The sequence below is a fragment of the Pinus tabuliformis genome, chromosome 9 (assembly GCF_031772625.1).
Source record: "Pinus tabuliformis cultivar Carrire ecotype Pingquan chromosome 9, CPIR1, whole genome shotgun sequence".
Taxonomy (NCBI): Eukaryota; Viridiplantae; Streptophyta; class Pinopsida; order Pinales; family Pinaceae; genus Pinus; species Pinus tabuliformis.
Window position 1 is genome coordinate 792,826,826 of NC_142307.1, and position 26,475 is coordinate 792,853,300.

Genomic DNA, 26,475 nt, shown 5'->3' on the forward strand with positions numbered 1-26,475 from the left:
CCGAAAAGTGTGGGGGAAGGGGCTACCCCTGCCTAACCCCAATGTCACTACCAAAGCATTTAGAAAAGGCTTCCTTAGTTCTGATTTTTTTGATAACTTTTTCATAAAGTTTATGAACAACTGGGCTATACTCCCTTAGAATTCTGAGCTCTTCCATTCTTCTCTAAAGCTTATCTCTAGGGACAATGTCAAAAGCTTTCTTGAAGTCAATGAACCAACAAAAGGCCTCCCCACCCTGGACGTCCCAAATTTTTTCGATGAAGTGCCTAAGAGTGATGAAATGATGAATGGTAGAGAGCCTTTACCTAAAACCAACTTGCCAATTAGCTCTTTTACCCTCTTTTTTTGCCCAGCTTCCGATTCTACACTCCAACATGCTCCCAAATAATTTTCGAAGAGGATGATTGACCATAATAGTGTAGTAATTAGAGGGATTATTGATGTCCCCGCTTTTGTAAAGAGGGATAGCCACGCTCGTAGTCCATTCCACTGGAAAATTGCCTTGCGTGACATTGTTGAATATCCTTTTAATGATTGGGGCTAAGGTATCAATACCCCACTTTAAAAAGTTATGCCTGCAAACCATCAATGTCTTGCGCCTTACCACTTGCTAAATTATTTATATCCCGATTGACCTCCTCCATTGAGAATTACTCGGTTGCAGTGTTGATTATGGGGGGGTTACTTTTCTCTTAATCTCTCTCATAGAGAAGCTTCACATAATCTAACCACTACGCAACTAATATATTATTATCTGTTTCCTTTGTCTTTTGTTGTAGCTCCCACCAAAAACCTTTGGGGTTGTACTTTCCCAAAGTAATTAATTCATTCCTTCTAGCAACCACGTAATTTTATTTTTAAGTTTTAATCAGATTTTTATACTTCTTCAGGGTTTCACTATTTGTCTCCTTCTTAAGTGACCTTTTGGCAACCTTGCACTCTTCACCATACCAAGGATTAGTTGGAAAAGTGTTTGAGACCTTCTTCTTCGGTCGAGATCTTTTGCACACCTCTAAGGCTTTGTGAATTAGAGGGATCAACATACTGCTGCAAAAGCACTATGTTTCTGCATTATCTTCTTTGGCATCTGTGTTGTTTTGTGTCACCTGAAAGTGTTGTTCTAGAGCAACAACAAAGAGCTCTTGATTTTCTTGGATCATGAGGATTGTTCCACTTGCACGTGCTATCTTTTGAAATTGTTGGGTCTGCATTTCTTGTATCCCACTTATGTAAACACCCAACTTAATATAGAAGGGAAAATGGTCTGAATTCATCTCCATAGGACAAACCCCAATCCTAAAATCTGACAAATTGGAAATAAATCTATCGGAGCATATCACATAGTCCACCACACTTTGACCATTGTAAGTTTTACATGTGATGCCACCGAATCTTGCCAAGATTTCAAGCCATTGCAAATGACCATGTCGTATAGTCTACATAAGCCTAACAACTCAATGCCAAAGTGGGACACACTCCCATTCCCATCTTGAGAGATCCTTTTCCACGCGTGAACCTCATTCTCTTCTAACCAAAGAGGGTTGTTGTCCATATTCTCATCACTTCCTAATTGAATAAAATGATTGTTTGTTGTCCTAGCATTAAAATCACCAATTAACACTATATATCCTAGTATCTTGAAGGCATAAATATCTCTTTTTAAAGCAACAAAAGGGTCTTCATTATCTAAATTTGTTTTCTTGTAAAACTTTGAGTTTTTTGGGGCAAAGTAGCATGCATCCAACCTGAATGTTACTTTGTTGTTAATTATCCTCAACAATATAAATTGCTTATCTGGTTCTTCTTTTCCCACTTTTACTATTCTGCTCCATGATTCTCTTATTAGAATTGTGATCATTCCATGTCCTTTACCTGTTCCTGTTTCTTCATTCCACACTGAAATTTTATTGAATCCTTCATAAGCTGGAACCCTGTAGCCCTCATGCTCACGAGTTTCTAAAAGTATAATGATGTATTTCCCTTTTGTTATGGGCCACAATCCCGGACCTCTCCTCCGTGGAAAACCTTTACAATTCCAACTTACCATGCTTAGATACCTCTGGGGGGGCCCAAATCCCTATTTGTGACTTTCTAAATGCTCGCTGATTTGGGCTTTCCCATTTTTCAGCCACGCCCACTTTCCTGCTTCTCTTGCTGATTTCACCTTCTCCCATTCCTTCCTTTGTTCTTCCTGTTGGTCCAATGTCAAGTCATCATCTAGGTAAATGTGAGTGCCTCTAAGTAGCCCCCTATTTTTTAGGATAACTATTTTGTCTCCTGTACCTCTTAAAGTAACTCTCACATGTCTATTCCTTCCATTTTCTGATTTCGTACCTATCTTATTTGCTTGTTGAATATAACTTGTCCATTTCAATTCGTCCTTGAGAAAATCCCTTGTTAAAATATATGTTCTCTCTTTCTCTCCATAGTCCTTCAAACCTTTGATGATGATATTTGTTGCCTTGTCTTGTCTATATTTTTCTTCTCTTATCTGCCTCTTGATTTGTTTCTCCATGGTTTCTTTTTGCTCCACCAATGATTCCTTTACTATTTGAGCCCAGGATTTGGCCTCTTCTATTTGTTGTCTTAGCTTGTTTTCTCTCATTTCCATGTTTGGAATTGTTGACTGAAGCTCTTCCATCTGAATTTCTTTGTTAATTTTCCTTATCCCGTGTCTTTTTCCTCTACCACTTTCGCTTGCACTAATTCTTGTTTCAGTGTGACCAACTCTTGCTACCCTCTTTCCATACTGCTTTGCAAGTTTATTACCCGCTCTTTGAGGATTTTGTTTTCCTTTTCAAGTTTCTGATTAGCATCTGATTTTTTTTGTTTAACTTGAGATTATCGAGTTATCCTTTTAGCTTAATGAACTCTATTCTTTTTCTCATGCTCATGAGTTCGCTTACATAGAGCTCAGACGACCATAGCAATAGAGTGGTTGTGGCGCTGTATGTGTCCTTGGATTTTCTTCTCTGTTTGCTGGTGTAAATTTGATTTCACCCTACTTTAGACTAGACCCCTCACGTGTCGATTAAATCACCTTGTTTTTACCATTGACCATCCTCAACCCTATTTGTTCCTCTACTAATGGCTGTAATTTGGTCGTAACACTTGCATTACTTTTAGCTAATTTGGGTAAGATCCAAGTGAATATTTTTTTCTGTGTGGTTGTTTCAACTTTTTGGTCTAGCTGCGCCTTAAAATCCCCTTGTACTACTTCTCATTCACAAAAATCAACCTTTCCTTTATGCCAAATGTATTAGCTTGAGGCAACCCGGGTAAAAGGGGACTCCAAGTCCCACTTATATTCTCCACGAGAGTGTGGGAGTAGGACTCCCTATCTCCTCCCAAGATTCAGAAAGTGTGGTTACAGGGTGTGCACCAACCCTCCTCCGAAAGCCCCCTTAAAAAGAAACCTGATATTTGCATTTGAAATCCATTTACCATTTCCCAACTATTTGATATAACGTCCCCTACTTTTGAGATTCCTAGATGCCTGTTTTCCACCAAAACAAGTGCTTTTTTCTGCACTGGACCCCCTTGTCTCCATCCTAAAATATTTTTGACTTTAAACTTTTCTTGGTAACAAAGAATTAGCGAGCTGGTTTTAGAGAGTTATAGTTTGATGCTTTGAGATGAAGACCCAAAAAAACATAAAAATACTATGAAAATGAGGGAAATGTGGGTCCAACCTACTATTCCTTTAGCTGGAGACGGAGCTTCTATTTGCTCTTTGACTGAGCTCTGCCTGGCCCCGGGAACGCTGCTCTAGCTAGGCCAAGGAATGCTATCCCTGTAATAGCCGCACTTTAAAAAAGCCTTAAATCCAATTCCCTCATGCTCCCAACACTTCACATAAACTTCATAGCATGACCATTACCAATAAAACTACCTTAAAAAACATTTAATTTTAATTTAATCTGCAATTTTTACATAAATTTCATATACAATAAAGTAAACCACTTAAACAGTATTGAGATTCAAATATTCCCTTAAAAACTTAAAGGAGGTGAGAGAAACATTTAGAAAGGGGATGATTGAATGGAAAAGATAAAATGCCAACCCCACAACCAAAAATAATATATATATTTATTTTGCCCTTTTTAAACAGACCGATTCCATTCCTAATTTTCCTTCGAGGGGTTGAGTGGCTCCGGCACAATTTTCATACCGTTAAGGCGTTCTTCTCACTACCGTTTTGGTTTATAATACCCGGCTACACTTGAAGGTCACATTTTTTTGCCAGTTGGCGGGTTTTGGTCCAGGCGACCATTTGTTTCCCCTCGACGGGCTCTTTTAGTGGCCATAACTTTCAGCCTTACATGCTCTGGTTATAATTCTGAGTAAATATCTTTAGCCTTTGGCCCATATACTCCATTTGTTTGGAAGCAGTGATGTTTTTGTTGCCATTAATGCTGCTATTGAGTTTTTGATTTTGATTTTTTTTATTTTTTGGTTCTGTTGATGGTGGTCGTATGGAGAGCTAATTAACTTGAACCCCAGAGGCTAGTAAAGGCAACTTGTTTGTTATGTCTGTAATCGAATCATTGCAGAATTAACAATGGACAGGCCTGACTAAGGACTGTCTAGGGCTCCCTTTGTCAACGTCAAGAACGCTGATTTTCTAATTTTCAGTTTATAATTTCCGCCAGAACCAGATTGCAGCTTTGTGCTTTCTTAGTAGCAGCTCGCCATTCATGCCCTTCAACTTCTGCCCGCCAAGTTTGACTAACATTTACCCGAAGTTCAGGAGATTCAAGTAGCGATTTAACTTCAGACAAGCAACCCTTAAAGCCTATTTCTCGTTCCTCTTCAGGATGTGCAATGTCAGGTATCCAACCTGCACGTGCCGCTATAATGGGGGCAGCGGAAGGCATAGCTTCCAGACCAACATAGCCCAGGTTTTCAGGTTTTGAAGGGGTAACAAAACATCCCCACTTGCATATGCCCTGGAAAGTTCCTTCCCACGCAGAATACCAGTAAATACATTTGGCATGCCTATAAACATTTCTTCGAGTCCCTTTCTCTACGGTCCATCTCTTGTAAATACAAGTCGGACTTCAGGTAGTCTATCTGCATTATAAAAAACAACGCAAATTCTTTTCAACTCTAAGGCGTCCAACATGTATAATCAGGGGCTTATGGGGTTCACCATCTGTAAGGCGAGTCCTCGTTTCATGACTTTTATAACGAGGATGAGACACTCAGAATCAATACCGTGATGCCAAAGACGGATTTTGCATGCTGCGGATACTTTAGCAACGTTGAATTCCTCAGCAATAACAGTTGACATAACCAGAATAAGGTCTGCAGCTCTGTGAAGAAATTTGATCATTAACCACATTGTTGACAAGCCAGTTGAACGTGTATTTGGGAACGTATTCATTCTGAAAGCCATTTCTTCTAATAAATTTGAACCTGATCGACCATATCAAAACCATTCCAAATTAGGGGGTAACAGGAAATATGGCTAATAGAGAGATACATGAAGGTAATAGATGTATTGGTTAATCAAGAGCTCAATCCTGGGGAGAGGGATATATGGATTTTCAGTCCATTGTCCATTAGATGCTTTCCCAATTGCATCTCAAGGGTTCCGCTTGCATTTACTGCCAATACTACTATTATTATTTTCGCCACATGATCATAAAATATTGATTTGTATATGTGTGGTGGGGTATGAGCCTTATTTCCGAAGTTTTATAATATGGAGCTATATCTGGAGGGCTATCTCCAAAGTTTTCCACCAGGGTACTTAAGAAGATCCAAATAGGATGCTAACCAGGTTAAACCCAATAAAAAAATAATGCAGCTCAAGTTGATGATTAATGATCAGAACAATAGTTCTCAAATGATATCTCAAGTATTATATCTACAAGTCTCTGGAATCAAGTTTTGCCTTGCCAGGGAACAGGGGAGAAGTTTGCAAACAAATGCAGTGCAGCTACAGTCAAATTAGATTAATGCTACTTAATCAGATTGAGCAGAATTCATTTTTATGTTTAGTATTTACACTTTTATTTACTTCTATTTGAGCAGTTCAAGACTTGAGTATTTTACTAGTCTGACTTAAGGTCTGATTTTCAGTATCCTCTGCAGCCCAAAGTGCTTCGTAATTAATATGAAGTCCTAATTTTCAGTTGGTTACTGTAGCAAAATGGACGAGGGTGTCAAGCGTCTACAACAAGGTCTTATGGAGGTCGAGATTGAGGCTGAGCGTCTTCTTTTGGCAAGACAAGAGGTGATTAGTACTCTTGGAATTCAAAATTGGTCAGCTTTAATTTTTAACATTCGAGATCTGTGTTATGTTCTTGTCTTGTTGGAAACAGTTGGTTGAGTGTGACAAGGCCAGGAATAGCAATCGAGAGGCACTGACGGCATTACGAAAACAAGCTCGCACTTCAAAAAGCAGCGTCCCCACACCTTATGAATCACTAGTAATGAAACACATCGAGGGAAGTGAGCCTAAAGTGAAGGAAATTTGTAGAACATGTGGAGACTATGATTCGAGAGAAAATACATGGATGGTGTTTGCAGGAGGAGATGTTTTTGCACGCTTACCATTCCATGCAGTTCATGTTAACTTAGAGAAAGGTATGCTTTTTGAGGTAGCACTTATTTGCATTTTTGAATTTTGTAAGGGCTTAACAAAACAATTTGTTGGCTTTTAGTGGTAAAATTTGTCACAATCTCTGTTTGCATTCCTAACAAACTTGTCTGTTTTACCCATAGAGTGGTTCAGCTAATCACTTTCCAAAGTTATAGGTTGGCAAAGACATTAAGCAGCTCTTCTTGTATGTTTTTCATGGAATCCCTGTACCAGCTACTTAGGAATTTATTTAAGAAGCTGTTCTGAATGGTTAAATGAAGGTTTGTGTGGAAGCATTTAAGGATTGTCATTGGTCATATACAGGGCAATAGCTGCCCTGCAAAAGAGACATATATAATCAAAGACTGACATCTTAATGGTAATAAATAAATCTGTGTTATTCTTAGGTGATATACATATATGGAGTGATGTATATGCAATTTTCCAAATCAAAGTCAATAGCGTGCAATATTCTTATTTTTATCTAGGATGCATCCTTTATCAAGACATAAGATCTCTCCACTTTCAAGTGTTTTGTCTACATCCAAAGCATTCAACCAATGGAAATTTACATTGATAACTTTCAAGGGTTGGGTTGTTATAATCTGAGTACTGTATAACATTATATGTGCAAACAGATCGGTAACCAGTGTGGCACTTAGTCAACTGTCTATTTACAAGGATTTAATAACCTAAAAAGTGGTTTGGTAGCAGTTTGATTTATTTTCCTTAGATTCTTTCAGTAGCCCTGTTCCAATCCAACCAGATGATTTTAAAAATAAAAAATGAACATCAAATCAAAGTTACCTTTTTATGATGGCCTTTTGTCATGACATCAACATCCTGCAACATCAACATCCTGCACATGTATGAATCCATCTCCAAGACATTCAATGTCAAGGGTCTCGTTCCTTAGCAGACTTTATTAGGGTCTTCATACCTTCTCCATGGAAATGTCATAGCTAGTCCTTCTAGTCAATATCAGATGTTGATTCCTTATCTTAGATGCATCTTGCCACAAACTCTTTTTTCATCCTTTTCACATATTGCTTTCCTTAGGATCTTCTTTACATGGTTCATTCAACATAGGAACCATGATTGCCAACCACTTCATATTCCATATGAAGACATATTATGTTGATTTCATCTTATCAATATGTAGAAGAGTTCAAGTCACATTGTCTACATGCCTTCATGCATCATTCTGATGGAAGAGATTCTTCTTCTTTGATCATGCCCATGAGATAGAGCAATTCAACCAAGTTATCCACAACTATATGATGACATGACTCTATCAAATATATGCATACCTTTTCCTTCTTTTGGTCATCTAGACTTTCTTCTAGCAGCGTCCTTTTCTTGTTTGAAGATGAAAGTACTTCAAACAACTTCAACATGCTGCACATCTTCGTCACCATACCTTTCCAGTGGATCTTACACAAGGTGGACTGTAGGCTATCAGCGAGAAACTTGCTTCTTCCAGGTAGAGGTGAACCTTCTTATAAAGGTTCTAGTGGAGGATCTAGATGATCCCTATTATGCAAATGCTTGTGACGCTTTCCATCATGATTGCTATCTTCTACAAAACTGAAAAGAACTCAAGTATATTTTAGTCATAGTAGAGGTCTTTTACCTCCTCCTCCTTTGTCTTCTTCTTTTCAGGTTCTTCCACTTCTTCGGTGACACGGGCTTCATTTCTATCTTTTCTTTTCTTGTTTTCCTTTTTTAGTTTAGGAAAATTCCTCTTAAAGTGCCCATATTGATTACACTCATAGCATTGTATCTTTGACATATCGATCTTCTTCTTTTTCCGAGGATCAAACTCTCCAAACTTTCCTTTTTCTCATGGCCATGGCAGCATATGCTTGAACTTGTTCATTTGCCCCAACATCGCTTTTCACCTTCAACCTAGTTTCTTCAGTCTTACATAATGAAAAAAGTTCACTGAATGGAGTGGCTTCCTTCTTTCCATAGATACTTGATACAAAGTTTCCCCATTCATCAGGTAGTGCATTGAGCACAACGGTGGTTATTTCTTTATTGGATATTATTTCTCCCAATTCTTGTAGTTGATCTCTTATTTGTGATACCCTCCATAAGGTATGAGGCTACCCATTCTTTCTTTGATATCTTCATTTTGCATAGTTCAGTTCTCAATGATATAACTCCTCCTAGAGTGCTTACAGAAAATAGGTCCACCAGCTTATCATTGATTTCTCCAACTTTGCTACATAAGGGATGAGGGAATCCTTGATTGATTTTATGAGGATTCTTTGAGCCCTTATTTCCCCTTTCATATACTTCGACAGTACTTGAGCTTGCTCTTGAGATGGTTTGGAGATTGGGCCCTTAACATATTCAATAACTTCATTCTATATGAGGATCAAGTCTATCCTCTTCTTCCATGCAAGGATATTTGATGACCCAACTAGTTTTTTGCTCTCCTTTCAGAATGAAGTCATTTTGATGGTAGATTCAGACATAAATATAAATATATTTACTTGTCAAGTGAAGATACTCCGAGATAATAATATCTTCAACTTGGTGCCTTCTTGATGATATTCTTCAAGGATGTTTGAGATGTGATCTTTGTTTCAATGTGAGGGAGATCACCTTGATTTCTTTGATGATGGTGGCAACACTTCTTTTTGCTTCCTTGGATGATGATTTAAGATGGCTTCAAATATATAGTCCTTCTTCGAATGAGTAAGGGTCTATGAGGTCTTTTTCTTCCACAAAGTGTTGATCCTTCTAGATGAGATGGGTAGTCCCTTTTGATGCTCCTTAATCCCTTCCTTCAAGATGATGAGTGGATTAGTCCTTCTTGATGATCTCCTTGTGCTTGGCCCTTATGTATCCTTCTTCAATTGATGATCTTCAAGCTGCCTTTGTCTTGTCACCTTAGCTTTGATCCCATGTTGAGAAATCTAGGGCAGTTAAATTAGGTGATTTATCTTACTTTGATAGCTGCTTGTGATGTCTTTTTACTTAGCTTGATTAACTTCTTTTTTAACTTGATTATTATTGTGTTCTCTATCATAAAACAACTACCAAACAATGAAAATCAACGAGACGAGGACACAAAATGTAGGTTGCTAGCCAGGGACAAAACCTCTCCTCTTAAGAGGAAAAACTATCATAAAACAACTACCAAACAATGAAAATCAACAAGACGAGGACACAAAATGTAGGTTGCTAGCCAGGGACAAAACCTCTCCTCTTAAGAGGAAAAACCGCAAGAATTCTTCTTTTCTTATAGAATCTTCAAATGAAGAATTCCAAGATCTAAGACCCTTAACAAAGACCTCTCCAAGACCAAGTCAACCTTCCTTCTTGATGAGCTTTCCTTACACAACTTACAACAACAAACTTTGACCTTCCAGCAACAACTTTGACCTGAGCAACTTCGACCCCATCAACCTTTCCAACAACTTCGACCTCAACAACTTTTCCAGGAACATCGACTTGCCCAACAATGTTAGAAACCCTAACAAAAGAGAGAGAGAGGTCCAAAACTTCGATCTTGCTTCTTTTCTTCTTATCCTTGATTTTTGTCCTTTTCTTCTGGTCTTGTTGTGTTAATTTTAGTTAACAATTTGTATGTTCTATGCTTAGAACAATTTACTTCAATGTTCCTTAGTAGCCCAATAACAACTTCCAATTTCCTATAGCAATCACAATAATCACATTGACAATAAAAGTAGATAGAACATGAAACAAAATGCAGAAGACAAGCCAAGACAAGAGGACACTAGATTTGGTAGATGTCAGGGAAAAACCCCAATGTGGGGAAAACTCTTTGATCAATTCTTCTTATTATTAAATCAAAAGTTCTGCACAGAGAGAGAGAGAGAGAGTACAAAAGTAAAATTGACTTGTCCAATACAAAGTCAAAACAACCCTGTAAATATTTGCAGTCAACTGTAGTCAAAATTCAATCCTCACCAGAAAGTCAACGTTGGTCAAAACAACAACAAATCATCCTCAAAGCAACTCGATCTTCCTCAGTCAAACTTGGCTTAAACAGGAGGACAAATTCAGCGCAAAACAACTTGGTCAAACTCAGTCAAAGGAGAGAGAACACTATTGTAGTTTTCTGCGGTCAAACAACAGCCAACCCTCCAGTCAATGTAGGTCAAACAACCTAGGATTTCTCGGTTTTTGTGCCCAGATATGTGGCCTAGGAAAATCGAACTTTTGGCCCCAAAAATGCAGTCAAACTTGGTCAACAAACCCTCAGTTACACTGGTCAAACCTGTCCCAGAACTCTGAAATTTCGGTCTGTAATTTGCCCAGAAAACTCGTCCTCCTTGCCACACATGTGAGAGAGAGAGAAGTTGCCTAATGTTGTACGAACCAATCAGATTAAGAGAGAGAAGTATGTGAGTGATGAATGTGTCAAATGATGTGTGAGGTCTCTTGTATTTATACAAGTCGTTGTGGGTGAAGAGACACATCCGTTGGGCTTCTTGAGCCTACATGATGACGAGGTCGACCTGAAAAATTTGCACGTGTGGGGGCATAAATTCAAAATCACACTTCTGCTTGTCCGAATGAGATTATCTTTATACCAATCTTGGACCTCTCGAAATGAGGAATCTAATGTAATCATCATCTCCATCAAATGAGCTATCCCAAGGTGGAATTTGGCCCTAGTTGCCAATTTTAACACTCCCTCTCAACTAGGGAGAATTCCACCTGCCAATCCATCTGTCGTCAATGGTCATCGATCATCATGCCATCCTGTCGTCATGTATCATCTCTATCATCTCATCTCTACTTTGCTCAACCATGAAGTAATAATGAAGGAGAATCGATCGAGAATGAGTCACAGACATTACCACTTTCCACTGACAAAAGTCAGTCTAGAGATAGAACCTCAAATGATCCCAGATCAAGTTGTTGAACACCATGCATCCTTGACATAAGTAGTACGACAATACACGATGCGTCTATCGGTAGTACTATGGTCCCTATCCACGTTTCCCAACTCATTGGCTAGATGAGAGGTACTTCTCATGAGTCTCGGGCTACATGGGTAGGATGTATGTTGGGGCATCAATAGGAGAAGGTGAACCACCCATCCTGCTCATAGGCCATAGGAGAAGGTGAACCACTCACCCTATGCATATGTCAATTGTAGGGGAAGGTGAACCACTCACCCTACACACATGTCACTATGGGGTATCACAAGGGAAGGTGAACCGCTCACCTTGTACATAGCACACCACACAGGAAAAGGTGAACCACTCACCCTATGGTCGCTCATAGCTCCAAGAAGTACCCCAAGCCCCTAGGAGCTCCCAAAGCTCAGTGTTCAACTCAAGCAGGACCCTCATGGGAGGGTCTTTCCACAATTTCAAGTCTCTCTCGGAAGGTTAAGAATTTGAACTTCCCTAAGGGCTTTGTGAGGATATCTGCGACCTGCTCATCAGTCCTAATATGTTGGAGCCTTATTGCTCCCTGTTGTACCATATCCCAGATAAAGTGGTACCTGATATCAATGTGCTTGGAGCGGTCATGGAACACAGGATTCTCTGAAAAATGAATCCCACTCTTGTTGTCATAGAAGATCACGGTGGTATCCAACATGTGGTCAAATAGCTCACTAAGAGCTTTCTCATCCAAACAACTTCACAACAGGCCATACTAGTTGCAATGTATTCGACCTCAGCGGTGCTTAGTGCAACTGATTTCTGCTTCCTGCTCATCCAAGAAATTGAAGCAGACCCTAATGAGAAGCAACATCCAAACGTGCTCTTACGATCCACCACACTGCCAACCTAGTCATATCCATGCAGCCTCAAATTCCCGACAGTGTATCTCAGTGCATAATAGATTGTGCCCCGGAGATATCTTAAGAGATTCTTAGTAGCAATCCAATGTATGTGATGAGGCTCAACCATAAATTGACTCAACGTGTTCCCAAGGAAGCATATGTCAGGACGCAAGTTTACCAAGAACACTAGGGCCCCTACAAGTTGTCTATATTCAATTCGGGCCCAACAACACTTCCACATAGCTTCTTGAAGTTGAGTTCCATAGGAGTAGACACAGACTTGCAATCCACTATCCACATCTCTTGAGCAATTTCACAATATATTTTCCTTGAGAAAGGAAAATCTCACTTGGCTTTTGCCAGACCTCTAGGCCTAGGAAGTAGTGCATCAATCCTAGGTCCTTCATGTCGAACTTGGAAGCCAACTACCTCTTGCATTGATAAATGAGAGGGTCTGCACTTGTTAGAAAGAGATCATCCTCATAAAGGACCAGAATGAGAGGCATGTCATTCTCAACCTTGAAATATAGGTTAGGGTTGTTAAGTGATGGTATGTTCTATGCTTATAACAGTTTACTTATCTTTCTTATTATTATCCATAGATTAACAATCACATGTACATAAAGTAAAGTGCAGATAGAACATTAAACGATCGACAAAAAACAAGCCAAGACAAGAGACACAAGATGTGGCGGCGAGCTAGGGACAAACCCCAATGTGGGGAAACCCTTTGATCAAATCTTCCTTTATCTTCAATAATTCAGCAGAGAGAAATAGTACATAAATCTGATTTACATCAGCAGCAATAAACCCTAGTTTAGCCTAACTAGGGCAAACAATATCTTGCAAACCAATTGTCGGATCGGCTTGATTCCTTCACCAAAAAATGCGGCCTTCAGAGGAGATCTAGATTCACCTACAACGCAGTTCTGAGAAGGGAGTCTTCTGGTCAACGCTGGTCAAACTTTGGTTCTGCAGTTGCTGCCCTAAAACTGCGTCCTTCCTTCCACATGTGTGAGAGAGAGTTTCTTTTCTGCGTAGTAGAGAAGAGCCTCTTTTCTGTGCAAGAGAGAGAGAGATGTGATGAGATGAGTGAGTGCAAATGAGGAAAAGGCCTCCTGTATTTATACACAACTATTGATGTTTGAATAGATGCGACATGTTGGGCTTCTGAGCCTACATGAGTTGTAGGTCGGCTTGATAATTATTCCATAATCAAAATAAATTCATATCTCCATAAATACTTATCAGAATCGGATGGTCTTTAGATCAATCCTACACCTCTTGACGAGAGGAATCTAATAAAAATATTATCAGCCATGAATAAGATGACTCACATGGAGTTTGGCCCTAGTTGCCAATTTTAACACTTCCTTTCAACTAGGGAGAACTCCATCTGCAATCTGTTTGTCAGTCGCTACTATTCATCCATCAAATGCACTGCCCTGTACAGCTTGACCCCTGCTTTGCGCTGCTCTATCCTGCCTGCACTGCTTTGTTCTGTTCTGATCTGCTCTGCTCTGTTCTGTTCTGCTTTGCTCTGCTTTGTTCGAATTATGAAGAGGAAGAAATGATCGAGGATGTATCATACTGACTCAAAGTCAGTCTCAGAGTATGTACCACTGGTCCCAGACCAGTCTCAACCGACCCAAAGTCAGTGTCATAGTGGGTACAACTCCTACCACTGGTCCCAGACCAGTATCATCTTCCACTAACTTAAAGTCAGTCTCAGAGTGCGTGCCACTGATCCCAGACCAGTCTCAACCAACCCGAAGTCAGTGTCATAGTATGTACCACTCCTACCACTGGTCCCAGACCAGTCCTTTACCGACTTGAAGTCAGTCTCAGAGTATGTACCACTGGTCCCAGACCAGTCTCAACTGACCTGAAGTCAGCGTCATAGTGGGTACATTTCCTACCACTGGTCCCAGACCAGTATCATTGATCCTAGATCAATGAAGGTCATCCTAGCATAGGGAGTACGGTAGATCGATGCGTCCATTGGTACTACTATGGTCCCTATCCTCATTTCCCTTCTCATTGATCAGATGAGAGGTACTTCCCATGAGTCCCAGACTGCATGGGTAGGATGCCTTGACAGGAGAACTAATCAATCCTGTCCACAGGAGAGAAAATCATCCTATCCCACAAGAGAGCGAATCATCCTGTCCATATGAGAGCGAATCATCCTGTCCACAATCGCCATGGAGAACACATCATCCAGGCCTCACAGGAGAACCAATCATCCTGCTACATAGTCGCCACGGGGTGTACATGTATACCACCAGGGGATGGTGAATCACCTTGTGGTCATATGTCTCTCCAAGAAGTACCTTGCACCCCCCGGAGCTCCCAGAGCTCAATGCATCATACAGGACCCTCATTAGAGGGTCTTTGAACAACACCAAGTTGTTCTCAGAAAGTTAGGAATTTGACTTTCCCTAGGGGCTTTGTCAGAATGTCGGCAACCTGTTCATCTGTATCGATATGTTGGAGCCTTATTGCTCCTCGCTGCACCATATCTCGAATATAGTGGTATCTGATATTGATATGCTTGGAGCGATCATGAAATACAGGATTCTATGACAAACGAATCCCACTCTGGTTGTCACATAGGATCATGGTGGTACCCAATGTAAATCAAAACAACTCACTGAAGCGCTATCGCAACCAGACTGCCTCACAAGAGGCCATGCTAGCAGCAATATACTCTGCTTTGGCGGTGCTCAAAGCCACCGACTTCTGCTTCCTACTCATCCAAGATATCAAAGTAGATTCCAAAGTGAAACAGCACCGGGAAGAGCTCTTACGGTCCACCACACTGCCTGCACAATCAGCATTAGTATATCCAAGTAGTCTCACATCTTCGACAGTGTATCTTAACCCATAAGTGATTGTGCCATGAAGATATCTCAACAGATTCTTGGCACCAATCCAATGTATGTGGAGAGGTTCAACCATATGTTGACTCAATGTGTTGACTGCAAAGCATATGTCTGGACGGGAGTTCACTAAGAACATTAATGCTCCGATGAGTTGATAATACTCGGTGGCATTTCACAAAACAAGTCCAACAACACTACCGCTTAACTTTTTGAAGTCAAGCTCCATCTGGGTAGTTACGGGCTTGCAGTCCACCATACCAAATCTTTCCAGAATCTTCACCACATATTTTCCTTGAGATAGGAAAATTTCCCCTGGCTTCTGCCAAACTTCAAGTCCTAGGAAATAGTGCATCAATCCTAGATCCTTCATTTCAAATTCAAAAGCCAACTCCCTCTTACATCTGTGAATGAGAGGGTCTGCACCTGTTAGAAAGAGGTCGTCCACATACAACACCAGTATGAGAGGCTTGTCATCTTTAACCTTAAAGTAAAGGTTAGGATCGGCTTCACTCCTAGTGAATCCCAGCTTCATCAAGTAGCTATCGATCCTCTCATACCATGCTTGAGGTGCTTGCTTCAGCCCATAGAGAGTCTTCATCAACCTGCATACATGAGATTTTCGATCATACATCTCAAATCCTTCGGGTTGCTCCACGTAGACCTCTTCTTTGATCGAACCATGCAAGAACGTGGTCTTGACATCCTTTTGATGTAGGTTCCATCCTTGTGAAGCCTCAAGGGCTATGATCGAGCGAATGGTGGTATATCGGGCAACAGGTGCAAATATCTCGTCATAGTCTATACCTTCCTTCTGGGAGAAGCCACAAGTGACAAAACGAGCCTTATACTTTTCTGTACTTCCATCTGCTGCATGCTTTACCTTGTGAAGCCATTTAGAAGTGACAACTGTCTTGTCCTGAGGTCTGGGAACTACTTCCCAGACATCATTCTTTATAATAGACTCATATTCTTTGGTCATAGCATCCTTCCATACTTGATGCTTGATGGCATCTGAGAATGATGAAGCCTCATTTTGTATGATCGTGCTCATGATGGTCAGGTATCCCTAATACCTATTAGGTTTCTTACTTTCACAGAAGGTTCCTCGGGGTGCAGTGTGTCCTTCAGCATCAATGAGTAACCCCCTAAGCCAAGAGGGCCTCTTTCTAGACGAGGAAGGCTCAGGTGGATCAATAGGATCCATGGGTTCATCCACATCGGGCATTGTTACATCATCTGCCCGTAGAAACTTCAGAAGTCTTTGATCATGGAGCATGGTACGGACAACTTCTACAATCGTACGGTTCTTCCTTTCCACCACACCATTCTGTTCAAGAGTATATGGTGTAGTAGTCTCCCTCTTAATGCTAGCCCCGTTACAAAAGTCATGAAACTCGTTAGATTCATATTCAGTCCCATTATCAGTCCTTAAGATCTTGATCTTCTTTTCGATTTTCTCGATCAAGGCTTGAAATGTGTCACAAGACATGACACCTAGCGGACTTCCACTGACCTGATATAATGAATCAACTCGAAACCCAAGAGTGAAGGCATCTTTAACATTATTTTTCCATATACGTACCTTGCCATTGCTGAAGGTTACCTTGTAGCCTTTGTCTTCCATTGCTGAGATGGACACCAGGTTCTTTTTGAGGTCAGGTACATATAATACATCCTGTAAGTGGATCGTATTACCTTGATTCAATTTGAGAGAGACATTGCCTACACCTTTCACGGGATATTTCATATTATCTCCAAGGACAATTTCCAGGTTAGTTTCTTTCTCTATCAGATTATGGAGAACTTCTTTGTAACCAATGAAGTGCCTTGAGGCACCATTATCAATGAGCCAAATTCCCATTGAGTCCGAAGGAGCAGAGGTAGATAGAGCAGTTGGTAGATAATATTCATCTTGCTTATTTTCAACAATGTTGGATTCATACCTGGAATTTCTAGCCTTCTTGAATGGTTGCCCTCTTCCTTGATTTCTAGCACTCCTTTTACCTTTGCTATTGAATTTGCCATTCCTTTGATTGCCATGAGAGGGATTTTGAGTATCGTCTCGGTGTGACTCCTTTCTATCAGGGCACTCCCTTGCATAGTGACCTGCTTTATCGCAAATGTAACATCGTCCTTTTCTTCCACCCTTAGGTCCAGCCTTTCTTTTTGATTTAGTCCCGGAAGTATTTCTTTTCTTAGCATGAGAAGAAAAGGCAGCAGGAGGACCTTTAGGCATGGGCATTTCTTGCTCTTCTACCCTTGTTTCTTCTTGGATGCATCTAGCCATTAATTCCTCGAAACCAGGAATTACATTATTGTTCAGAAGAGTAGTCCTGAACACGTACCATTCAGATGGTAATCCTCCAAGAGTCGTGAGTGCCATTTCCCTATCAGTAATAGTCTCCCCAATAGATAGGAGATCGTTCCTGATCTCGGTGATTCTTAAGAAGTATGCTTGCATACTCTCATCTTTGCCCTTCTTAATTTCCTTTAGCTTATTTCTAAGAAACAAAACTTGATTTGCATCATTAAATTTAAATAAACTCACCAGTCTATCGTAGATTTCCTTGGAGGTGTTCAGGTCGAAGATGTAGGCCACCAAGCGCTTGTCGATAGAGTCCTGGATGATCTTCTTTGTTTTGACTTCACTGGTTTTCCATTTGTTCATGGCAGCAGCGGGTGCATTTGATGGAGGCTCAACAATATTGCCTCTCACATGGTCCAACACTCCTTGATCTTCTAAGGTTAGATCGATAGACATTTTCCATCTGTGATAGTCAACTTTCTCACGGAGCTTGTCCTCAGCAGGGAAGAGTGTTGAGGACCCCATAGTTCTTTTAGGATAGCCTTGCCAATCTTCTCTTCGGTGATTGCTCTTGCTCTTGCACGAGCTTTGTCTTCACCTCAGCTCTGATACCATGTTAAGTTATGGTATGTTCTATGCTTATAGCAGTTTACTTATTTTTCTTATTATTATCCATAGATTAGCAATCACATGTACATAAAGTAAAGTGCAGATAGAACATTAAACGATTGATAGAAAACAAGCCAAGACAAGAGACACAAGATGTGGCTACTAGCCAGGGACAAACCCCAATGTGGGGAAACCCTTTGATCAAATCTTCCTTTATTTTCAATAATTCAGCAGAGAGAAATAGTACATAAATCTGATTTACATCAGCAGCAGCAAACCCTAGATCAGCCTAACTAGGGCAAACAATATCTTGCAAACCGACCGTCGGATTGACTTGATTCCTTCACCAAAAAATGCAGCCTTCAGAGGAGATCCAGATTCACCTACAACACAGTTTTGAGAAGGGAGTCTTCTGGTCAACGCTGGTCAAACTTTGGTTCTGCAGTTGCTGCCCTAAAACTGCGTCCTTCCTTCCACGTGTGTGAGTGAGAGTCTCTTTTCTGTGCAGTAGAGAAGAGCCTCTTTTTTGCGTAGGAGAGAGAGAGGGAGAGATGTGATGAGATGAGTGAGTGAAAATGAGGAAAAGACCTCCTGTATTTATACACAACTGTTGATGTTTGAATAGATGCGACTGTTGGGCTTTTGAGCCTACATGAGTTGTAGGTCGGCTTGATAATTATTCCATAATAAAAATAAATTCATATCTCCATAAATACTTATCGGAATCGGATGGTCTTTAGATCAATCCTACACCTCTCGACGAGAGGAATCTAATAAAAATATTATCAGCCATGAATAAGATGACCCACATGGAGTTTGGCCCAAGTTGCCAATTTTAACAAGGGTCAACTTCACTCCTTGTAAATCCCAACTTCATAAGATAGCTATCAATCCTCTCATAGCAAGCCCTGGGGGCTTGCTTCAACACATATAGGGCTTTCTTCAATCTGCATATTTGTGTCCTTCGATCTTGTACTTCAAACTCCTCAGGTTGTTTCAAGTAGACTTCCTCTTTAAACGAGCCATGCAAGAAAGCAACCTTAACATCCATTTGGTGTAAGCTCCATCCTTGAGAGGCAGCAAAAGCAATAATCAAATGGATAGTGGTATATCGAGCAACTGGTGCAAATATCTCATCATAGTCCACCCCTTCCTTTTGAGAGAAGCCTCGAGCAACGGAGCTGGCCTTGTATTTTTCAGCACTCCCATCAGCTCCATGTTTGATTTTGTAAAACCATTTAGAGGTGACCACAGACTTGCCCTTGGGTCTAGGAACCACATCCCAAACATCATTCTTCATGATGGATTCGTACTCCTCATTCATCACATCCTTCCATACTTGGTTTTTCACAACTTCTTCAAACATACAAGGCTCAGATTGAACAATAGTACTCATAGCAGCAAGGTACCCTTGATACCTGGTGGGCTTCTTACTTTCACGAAATGTTCCTCTTGGAGCAATATCCTTTTTAACATCTTCGAGAGTGTCTTTGAGCCACAACGGTCTTTTCCTAGAGGTAGATGGATCACTAGGAGGTGGATCAATGGGATCCATCGAACCTTCAACATCGAGCATAGGCTCATCAGATGGAGGTTCATCCTGCTTTCCTGTAGTATCATCATTCTATTTTCCTGAAATGGGGAGATCTCTGGCTTTCCCAAGAGCAGTGTCTTCATCGAATGTAACATCATGGCTTACTTCCACATCTCGTTGACCAGGCACATAGATTCTATATGCCTTTGAATTTTCACTGTAGCCTACAAATGTTCCTTCTTCTTGCACACTCCCAACTTGTTTCTCTCCTCTTTAGGCACATGAAAATACACGAGACAACCAAATATTCTAAAATGGAAAACATCAGGTTTTTTACCAGTGAAAACTTCTTCGGGTGTCTTGAAATTCAATGCTTGATGTGGACACCTATTTTGAACATATACAACAGTATTTGCAGCTTCTCCCCATAAGAACTTCGGTAGACCTAGATCATGAAGCATGGCACAGGTGGCTTCCATGATCATTCGATTTTTTCTTTTAGCAACTCCATTTTGCTCGGGAGTGTATGCAATGGTTGTCTCCCTCTTAATGCCAACTTCTCTACAATAGTCATTGAATTCATTTGATTCATATTCGGTCCCATTGTCGGTCCTCAAGTTTTTGATCTTATTCCCTGTTTGATTCTCCACCAAGGCTTTGAAAGCACGAAACCATTTGAATATTTCATTCTTATTCTTCAAGAAATAGATGCATGTTTTACGAGAGAAGTCATCCACAAAGATAACATAAGTATCCTCCTAATGAAGTTACGAGCAACATACCAGATAGGTTAGAATGGACCAGTTGAAGAATATCAGATGTTTGAATTTCACTTGAGGGGAATGGTCCCCTTGTAAGTTTCCTAGTTGCACAACCCTGACAAACGCCGTCATGATTCATGTTGAAATTGGGCATACTGTGACCATCTTCATTTTATTTTTCTACAACGTTACTTTCCTCATACCTGGAATTTCTTGATCTTTTGGGAGGACGACCGTTTCCATATTGAGCAGTGGGAGCATTCCTCTTTCCTTTATTGTTGAACTTGTTGTTCTTTTGATTGCCATTGCCTTTGTAGTTGTTGTGGTTGTTGTTGTCTTCATCCCTTGGAGTATCCTTCTTGTGAGGACACTCTCTAGCGTAGTATCCAGACCTGTTGCAATTGTAGCATTTTCTTTTTCGTCCGTCTTTGAATCCCAACTTAAATCCTTGACCTTGTTTCCTTAGACTAGCATTGTTCGTCCTCTTAGCATGAGCAGAGAAAGCAGTAGGATCATTTCCATTTGAGGGCTTATCTCTTTCCATCATCCTTATTTCTTCTTGAGTGGATCTAGCCAATAATTCATGAAAACCCAAAATCCTGTCATTGTTGAGGATGGTGGTGTTAAACACATCCCATGCTCTTGTAAGACCTCCAAGTGCAATAAGAGTGAGCTTCCTGTCACCAACAACTTCTCCAATAGATAGAAGATCATTCTTGATTTTGTTAATCCTCATGAAGTAGGATTGAATAGACTCTCCTCTATCCATCTTGATGTCTTTCAACTTGTTCTTGAGAAAGAGGACTTGATTTACATTGTTTACTTTGAACATCCCAACTAGCTTATCGTACATCTCCTTAGATGTTTCCAAATTAGAAATATAGGCAACCAAATGCTTTTGAATGGAGTCTACAATAATTTTCTTAGCTTTGACCTCACCTTTCTTGTACTTTGTTTTTGCAGCAGCAGACGCATTTGAAGGAGGTTCCACCACTCTTCCCTTTACATAGTTCATAGCATCATTCTCTTCCAAAGTCAAATCCAAAGTCATTTTCCATGCATGATAGTTGGATTTGTCCTTGAGCTTGTCCTCGGATTTGAAGTATGATGTAGTCGTCATTGAAGCTAGACCAATATTCTTGTCCAACAACTTTCCTTAGTGATTGCTTTTCTCACTCTTGCTTGGGCTTTGTCTTCACTTGGGCTCTGATACCATGATAATTTTAGTTAACAATGGTATGTTCTATGCTTAGCACAATTTACTTCAATGTTCCTTAGCAACACAATAACAATTTCCAATTTCATATAGCAATCACAATAATCACATTGACAGTGAATGCAGATAGAACATGAAACAAAATGCAGAAGACAAGTCAAGACAAGAGGACACCAGATTTGACGGATGCTAGGGAAAACCCTTTGATCAATTCTTCTTATTATTAAATCAAAAGTTCAACACAGAGAGAGAGTACAAAAGTCAAATTGACTTGTCAAATACAAAGTCAAAACAACCCTATAAATTTCTGCAGTCAAACTTTAGCCTAACCAGAAAGTCAACGTTGGTCAAAACAACAACAAATCATCCTCAAAGCAACTCGGTCTTCCTCAGTCAAACTCTCGCTGAATAGGGGGACAAATTCAACCCAAAACAACTCGATCAAACTCAGTCAAAGGAGAGAGAAAATTGCTGTAATTTTATGCGGTCAAACAACAATCAACCCTAAAGTCAATACAGGTCAAACAACCCATAATTGCTCGGTTTTTGTGCCTAGAGACGTGACCTAGAAAAATCAAACTTTTGGCCCCAAAAACACAGTCAAACTTGGTCAACAAACCCTTGGTCATCGCTGGTCAAACCTGTCCTAGAACTTTGAAATTTCGGTTTGCATTTTTGCCCAGAAAACTCAACCTCCTTGCCACGTGTGAGAGAGAGAAGCTGCCCAATGTTATACGAACCAATCAAATGAAGAGAGAGAAGTATGTGTGAGTGATGAATGTGTCAATTGAGGTGTGAGGTCTCTTGTATTTATACAAGTCGTTGTGGGTGAAGAGACACATCCATTGGTCTACTTGAGCCTACATGATGATGAGGCCGACATGAACAATTTGCACATGTGTGGGCATAAATTCAAAATCACACTTTTGTTTGTCCAAATGAGATGATATTTATACCAATCTTGGACCTCTCAAAAAGAAGAATCTATTGCAATCATCATCTTCATCAAATAAGTTGTCCCAAGGTGGAATTTGGCCCTAGTTGCCGATTTTAACATGCTGCCTCTTTCTTTTGGAGTTCGAACTTGCTTCTTATTGTGTCTAAATGAGGTCGAGTTCCTTCTTATATATAGGCTTTCCATAGGTACGAATTGCTTCCATGAGGCCGACTTCATCTTTCATGTAGGCCGACTTGCTTGACAAGGTCTTGGAGTGCCTTTATGACATTTTGACTCTACAAAATTTTTCTTTACAAGATATAATATGCCCAAAGGGGTCTTACATGTATGACAATGACTCTTTTGACTTCATAATCTAAGACAAACCTAGAAACACTCAATGGGTATTTGACCTAGAAATATATTTACCTTGAGCATGAAACCCATTCATCAAGAATGAAAATAATAAATCCCTTTTTCTCTTTTCATCAAATAGATTAAATCATGATTACAATAGACATTATGAAGACAAAACCTAGTCACATTTTTGAGCACCTTTAACATGTCCTGATCTCTGAGTCTTGCTGAAGCAATTTTCTGCAAAACTCACAACTGGGAAATAAACAGGAATCTCCCTTTCCTGCTCGACTGCCTGCTTTGCTATGCGCACTTCCTTCTGGAAATGCGCAAATCTGCTCTACTGCGGCCCTCTGCTATTGGAAAATTTGGATTTCCTTGGATCTGGAAGCCCTTTGAGAAGAATCCCTTTGTGCGTGGATTCTCTTGCATTGATTTTCTACTGTTGGTCTAGTTGCAAACCAATTGTGCCTAGATCAAGAATCTGCTACTGCTGGTTTAGTTGCAAACCAATTGTGCCTAGATCAAGAATTTGCTTTGCGAAAACACTGATATGCCCACCTACTGGCTACTGGAATTGCTCTTGAGCTATTCAATTTTTTATTGCAACCTACCACTGGAAAAAATCAAACCCTCTGCATAGCAACTCGAACTGCCTAGTTGGATCTGTGCAAATCCGGAAATTGAACTGCCAGACTCCCTCTAAATCTGAACGATTTCTTCCTTTTGCTTATGAGCTTTCGATCTGACAAACCCTATTTTGATACCATGTGAAAATTTTAAGTCTAATCACAACAACTGGAAATTTATTATGTAGTTTATTTGCTTCAGGAAACAACGAATAAATCACACTGCAATTTTTCCCCAATAAAAACGTTGCGGAAAATAAAATGTTGGAAAATGAGAAAATGCTAGCACAGACAATAAAATTGACATCGTAATTTTTGGACAAATGTCTTAAGAAAAACCCAATGTGGGAAAACCGGTGCAACAGATGAGGGTAGCAGTGAATAATCTGAGTACAATCTGGATGCCCAAAACTGGAAATCCTCTACAACATAATCTTGCCACAAAAATTAGTGAGACAAATCTTGTCTCACCCGACACTGATCTAGCTCCAAAACTGGCTCAAACAGGCCACACAAAGGCCCCTGCATCAGCGTCTGCGCAAGCCTTGCACAATCCCTCACACATGCTATCTGGAAGCTGATCTGATCAAGACGTCCAACCCAACTCAGCCTCTGAGAATGACTCGCTAGCCCTTCCTGAATTTCTCCCAAACTCCAACAATTGAATCGACCCTCCAACTGAATTGAACTCCATCTCTGAAACTACTTGCGCAGTCCCTTCACAACCTCACTGAGGAAAACTCTGATCTCCTATAACTGAGTCTCGAGAACTGGAATCTCCTATAGAAGCATTGTCTCTACCCCTCATTGACTTTTCTTCCCCTTTTGCTCGAACTTCTCTTCCCTGCTCAACTGTTGCTGTTGGATAGCTCAATCTGACAAGGAAAATCGATCTCAAGTGTGTCTTCCTCCAACCCCATCGACCTCCTCTTATAATCTCTCATTGGCTCACCAATGGCCATGATTAAGTCCTTATCAATGACTAAGATCATCTCTGAGTTGATCCATATGAGTTTCTAGTGAAATCTCACCTTTCTCAATTAATTCTTGCTAATTAATCATTTTTCCTAAGTTAGACTTAGGAAAAATTTAATTAATTACTAATTAACTTAATTGAGTCATCTCTAGGTGTTTTCTCCTGAATTTTTTTTTTGGGTTTTGGAGCTCTTGTGTTTCTAAGCCTTTCCATCCTCCTTGCTGTAGGTCGCTAACAACACCACATCTATCGGTACAACAACAACTGCCATAGCATACTCCTTCAACCCATGCCCCTCCAGCAATAATAAAATTCTAGATTTCCATAGACCAAAGTTCGATGCACCATCAAGTTTGTTTTGATCCCTCAATCTAGTTGAAGCCATTTCTGAAACCCTCGAACAATAAAATCCAATAAATCAAAAGAGATCTTTTTGCGTGAAAACCTTTGATTTCTCCTTCGAAATCCTTGTGCTCATATAGTTAGTAACCTCAGTGCTTCAGTGCTCTGATACCATGTGAGACTTTTGGCTACCCAAAAGGTGCTATTAACCACAATGTGTTGAAAACCAATTTTCATCTCTAAGGGTTTATATTATTATCTTTAGCAAAAACTGCTATTGAGAAATTACAATTGCTTGCTTGACACTAACAAAGCTTGGCAAAATTTTATTTTCACCTCTGTTAATCAAATCAACTTGAAAAACCCATGGCTTCCCTTTCTGCAATTTGCACTCCTTCTAGCAACTCACACTAGCACTCTGGCAATTCTCGGCAATTCACACTGTCTCTCTGCAATTCACACTACCCTTTGGAAACTCGATTTGCCTCCTAGAAAACTCGTTTTGATCTCTTGGCAATTCACACCTCTGACAAACTCGCACCGTGATGGAAAATGTAAAGTGGCAGCTTATTGAACTTATTTTCTTAACCTTGATGCTTGCTTGTGAATCTTTAGTTATCTTCTTTGAGTTCTTTAGTTACATATTTTCATCAAACATATCAAGAATAGCAACAACAAAAGAGGACATAGATATAGTCTCTCATCCAAGGCAATGTTGAGAAATCAATGCTTGTAGGAATTAGGGTTTTGGTTCCTCTTCTTGAGAACTACTTTTGAATTATGTTGGCTTCTTTTACTTCTTTATTAGATTATGTTTCATCAAGGAGTTACCAAAATTAGATGTATGTGAAGATCTCAAGAATAATGGACACAAGATGTAGGTAGACAACCGAGGTAAAATCCCAAAGGGGAAAACCCAGTCAGAAATCTTTTTTCTCTTGTTTCAAGAACAAGATGAGACAATCCAAGACTCTTTTGACTAGACACAGACTTCCTCCAATCACCAAGTCAACGCTTCCTTCTTCTCAAGGTAACAACTTCCCAACAGTAACTTCGACCTTCTAGTAGCATAATTTCGGCCCCCCAACAGAACTTTGACTTGTAGTATATTTTAGAATTTCAAGGCCAACAAATGCCTAGTAACTTCGCATCTGAGAGAGATAGATAGCCCAAAAACTTAGATTAGATCTTTCCCAACAAACTTCATCCTTCTCCAACTATTTCACACTTTTTCTGCCTTTCTTGTTTGTATATTGAAGCTGTTGAGTGAATCTTCAAATGGATTGAACTGCCTCTCTATATATAGCCTTTCTGTGGGTCAAATTTGCCCTAATGTAGGCCAACTTCATAGGGATATGGCCGACTTGGTGTGGAGGTGACAAATGACCTATTTGACTCAAAAATAATTCTTTTTACATGATACAAAAAGACCAAAAAGGGTCTAATAAAAATGACAATGACTCTATTGACTCAATATAAAACCTAGAAGCGTGACCTAGAAAATGATGACCCAAGCATGAAACCCATGATTTAATAAGTCATTTTATTAATAATAA

At 40.0% G+C, this 26,475-nt stretch overlaps 1 protein-coding gene and 1 pseudogene across 3 annotated transcripts in view; one reads left to right on the top strand and one right to left on the bottom strand.

Annotated features, from left to right (window-relative positions):
• The first annotated feature begins 4,105 nt into the window (after nucleotides 1-4,105).
• LOC149151122 (P53/DNA damage-regulated protein) overlaps nucleotides 4,106-26,475 on the top strand; it is a 73,752-nt gene continuing 51,382 nt past the window's right edge. The window contains exons 1-3 of one of the 3 annotated variants that reach the window (XM_089440784.1): nucleotides 4,106-4,343; nucleotides 6,088-6,241; nucleotides 6,330-6,594. In XM_089440784.1, coding sequence (XP_089296910.1) covers nucleotides 6,158-6,241; nucleotides 6,330-6,594 — 349 coding nt within the window. In that variant the 5' untranslated portion in view covers nucleotides 4,106-4,343; nucleotides 6,088-6,157. The remainder of the gene's footprint in view (nucleotides 4,344-6,087; nucleotides 6,242-6,329; nucleotides 6,595-26,475) is intronic. The other 2 variants (XM_089440783.1, XM_089440782.1) reach the window with 2 other exon arrangements.
• LOC149151123 (sulfoquinovosyl transferase SQD2 pseudogene) lies at nucleotides 4,466-6,071 on the bottom strand (annotated as a pseudogene).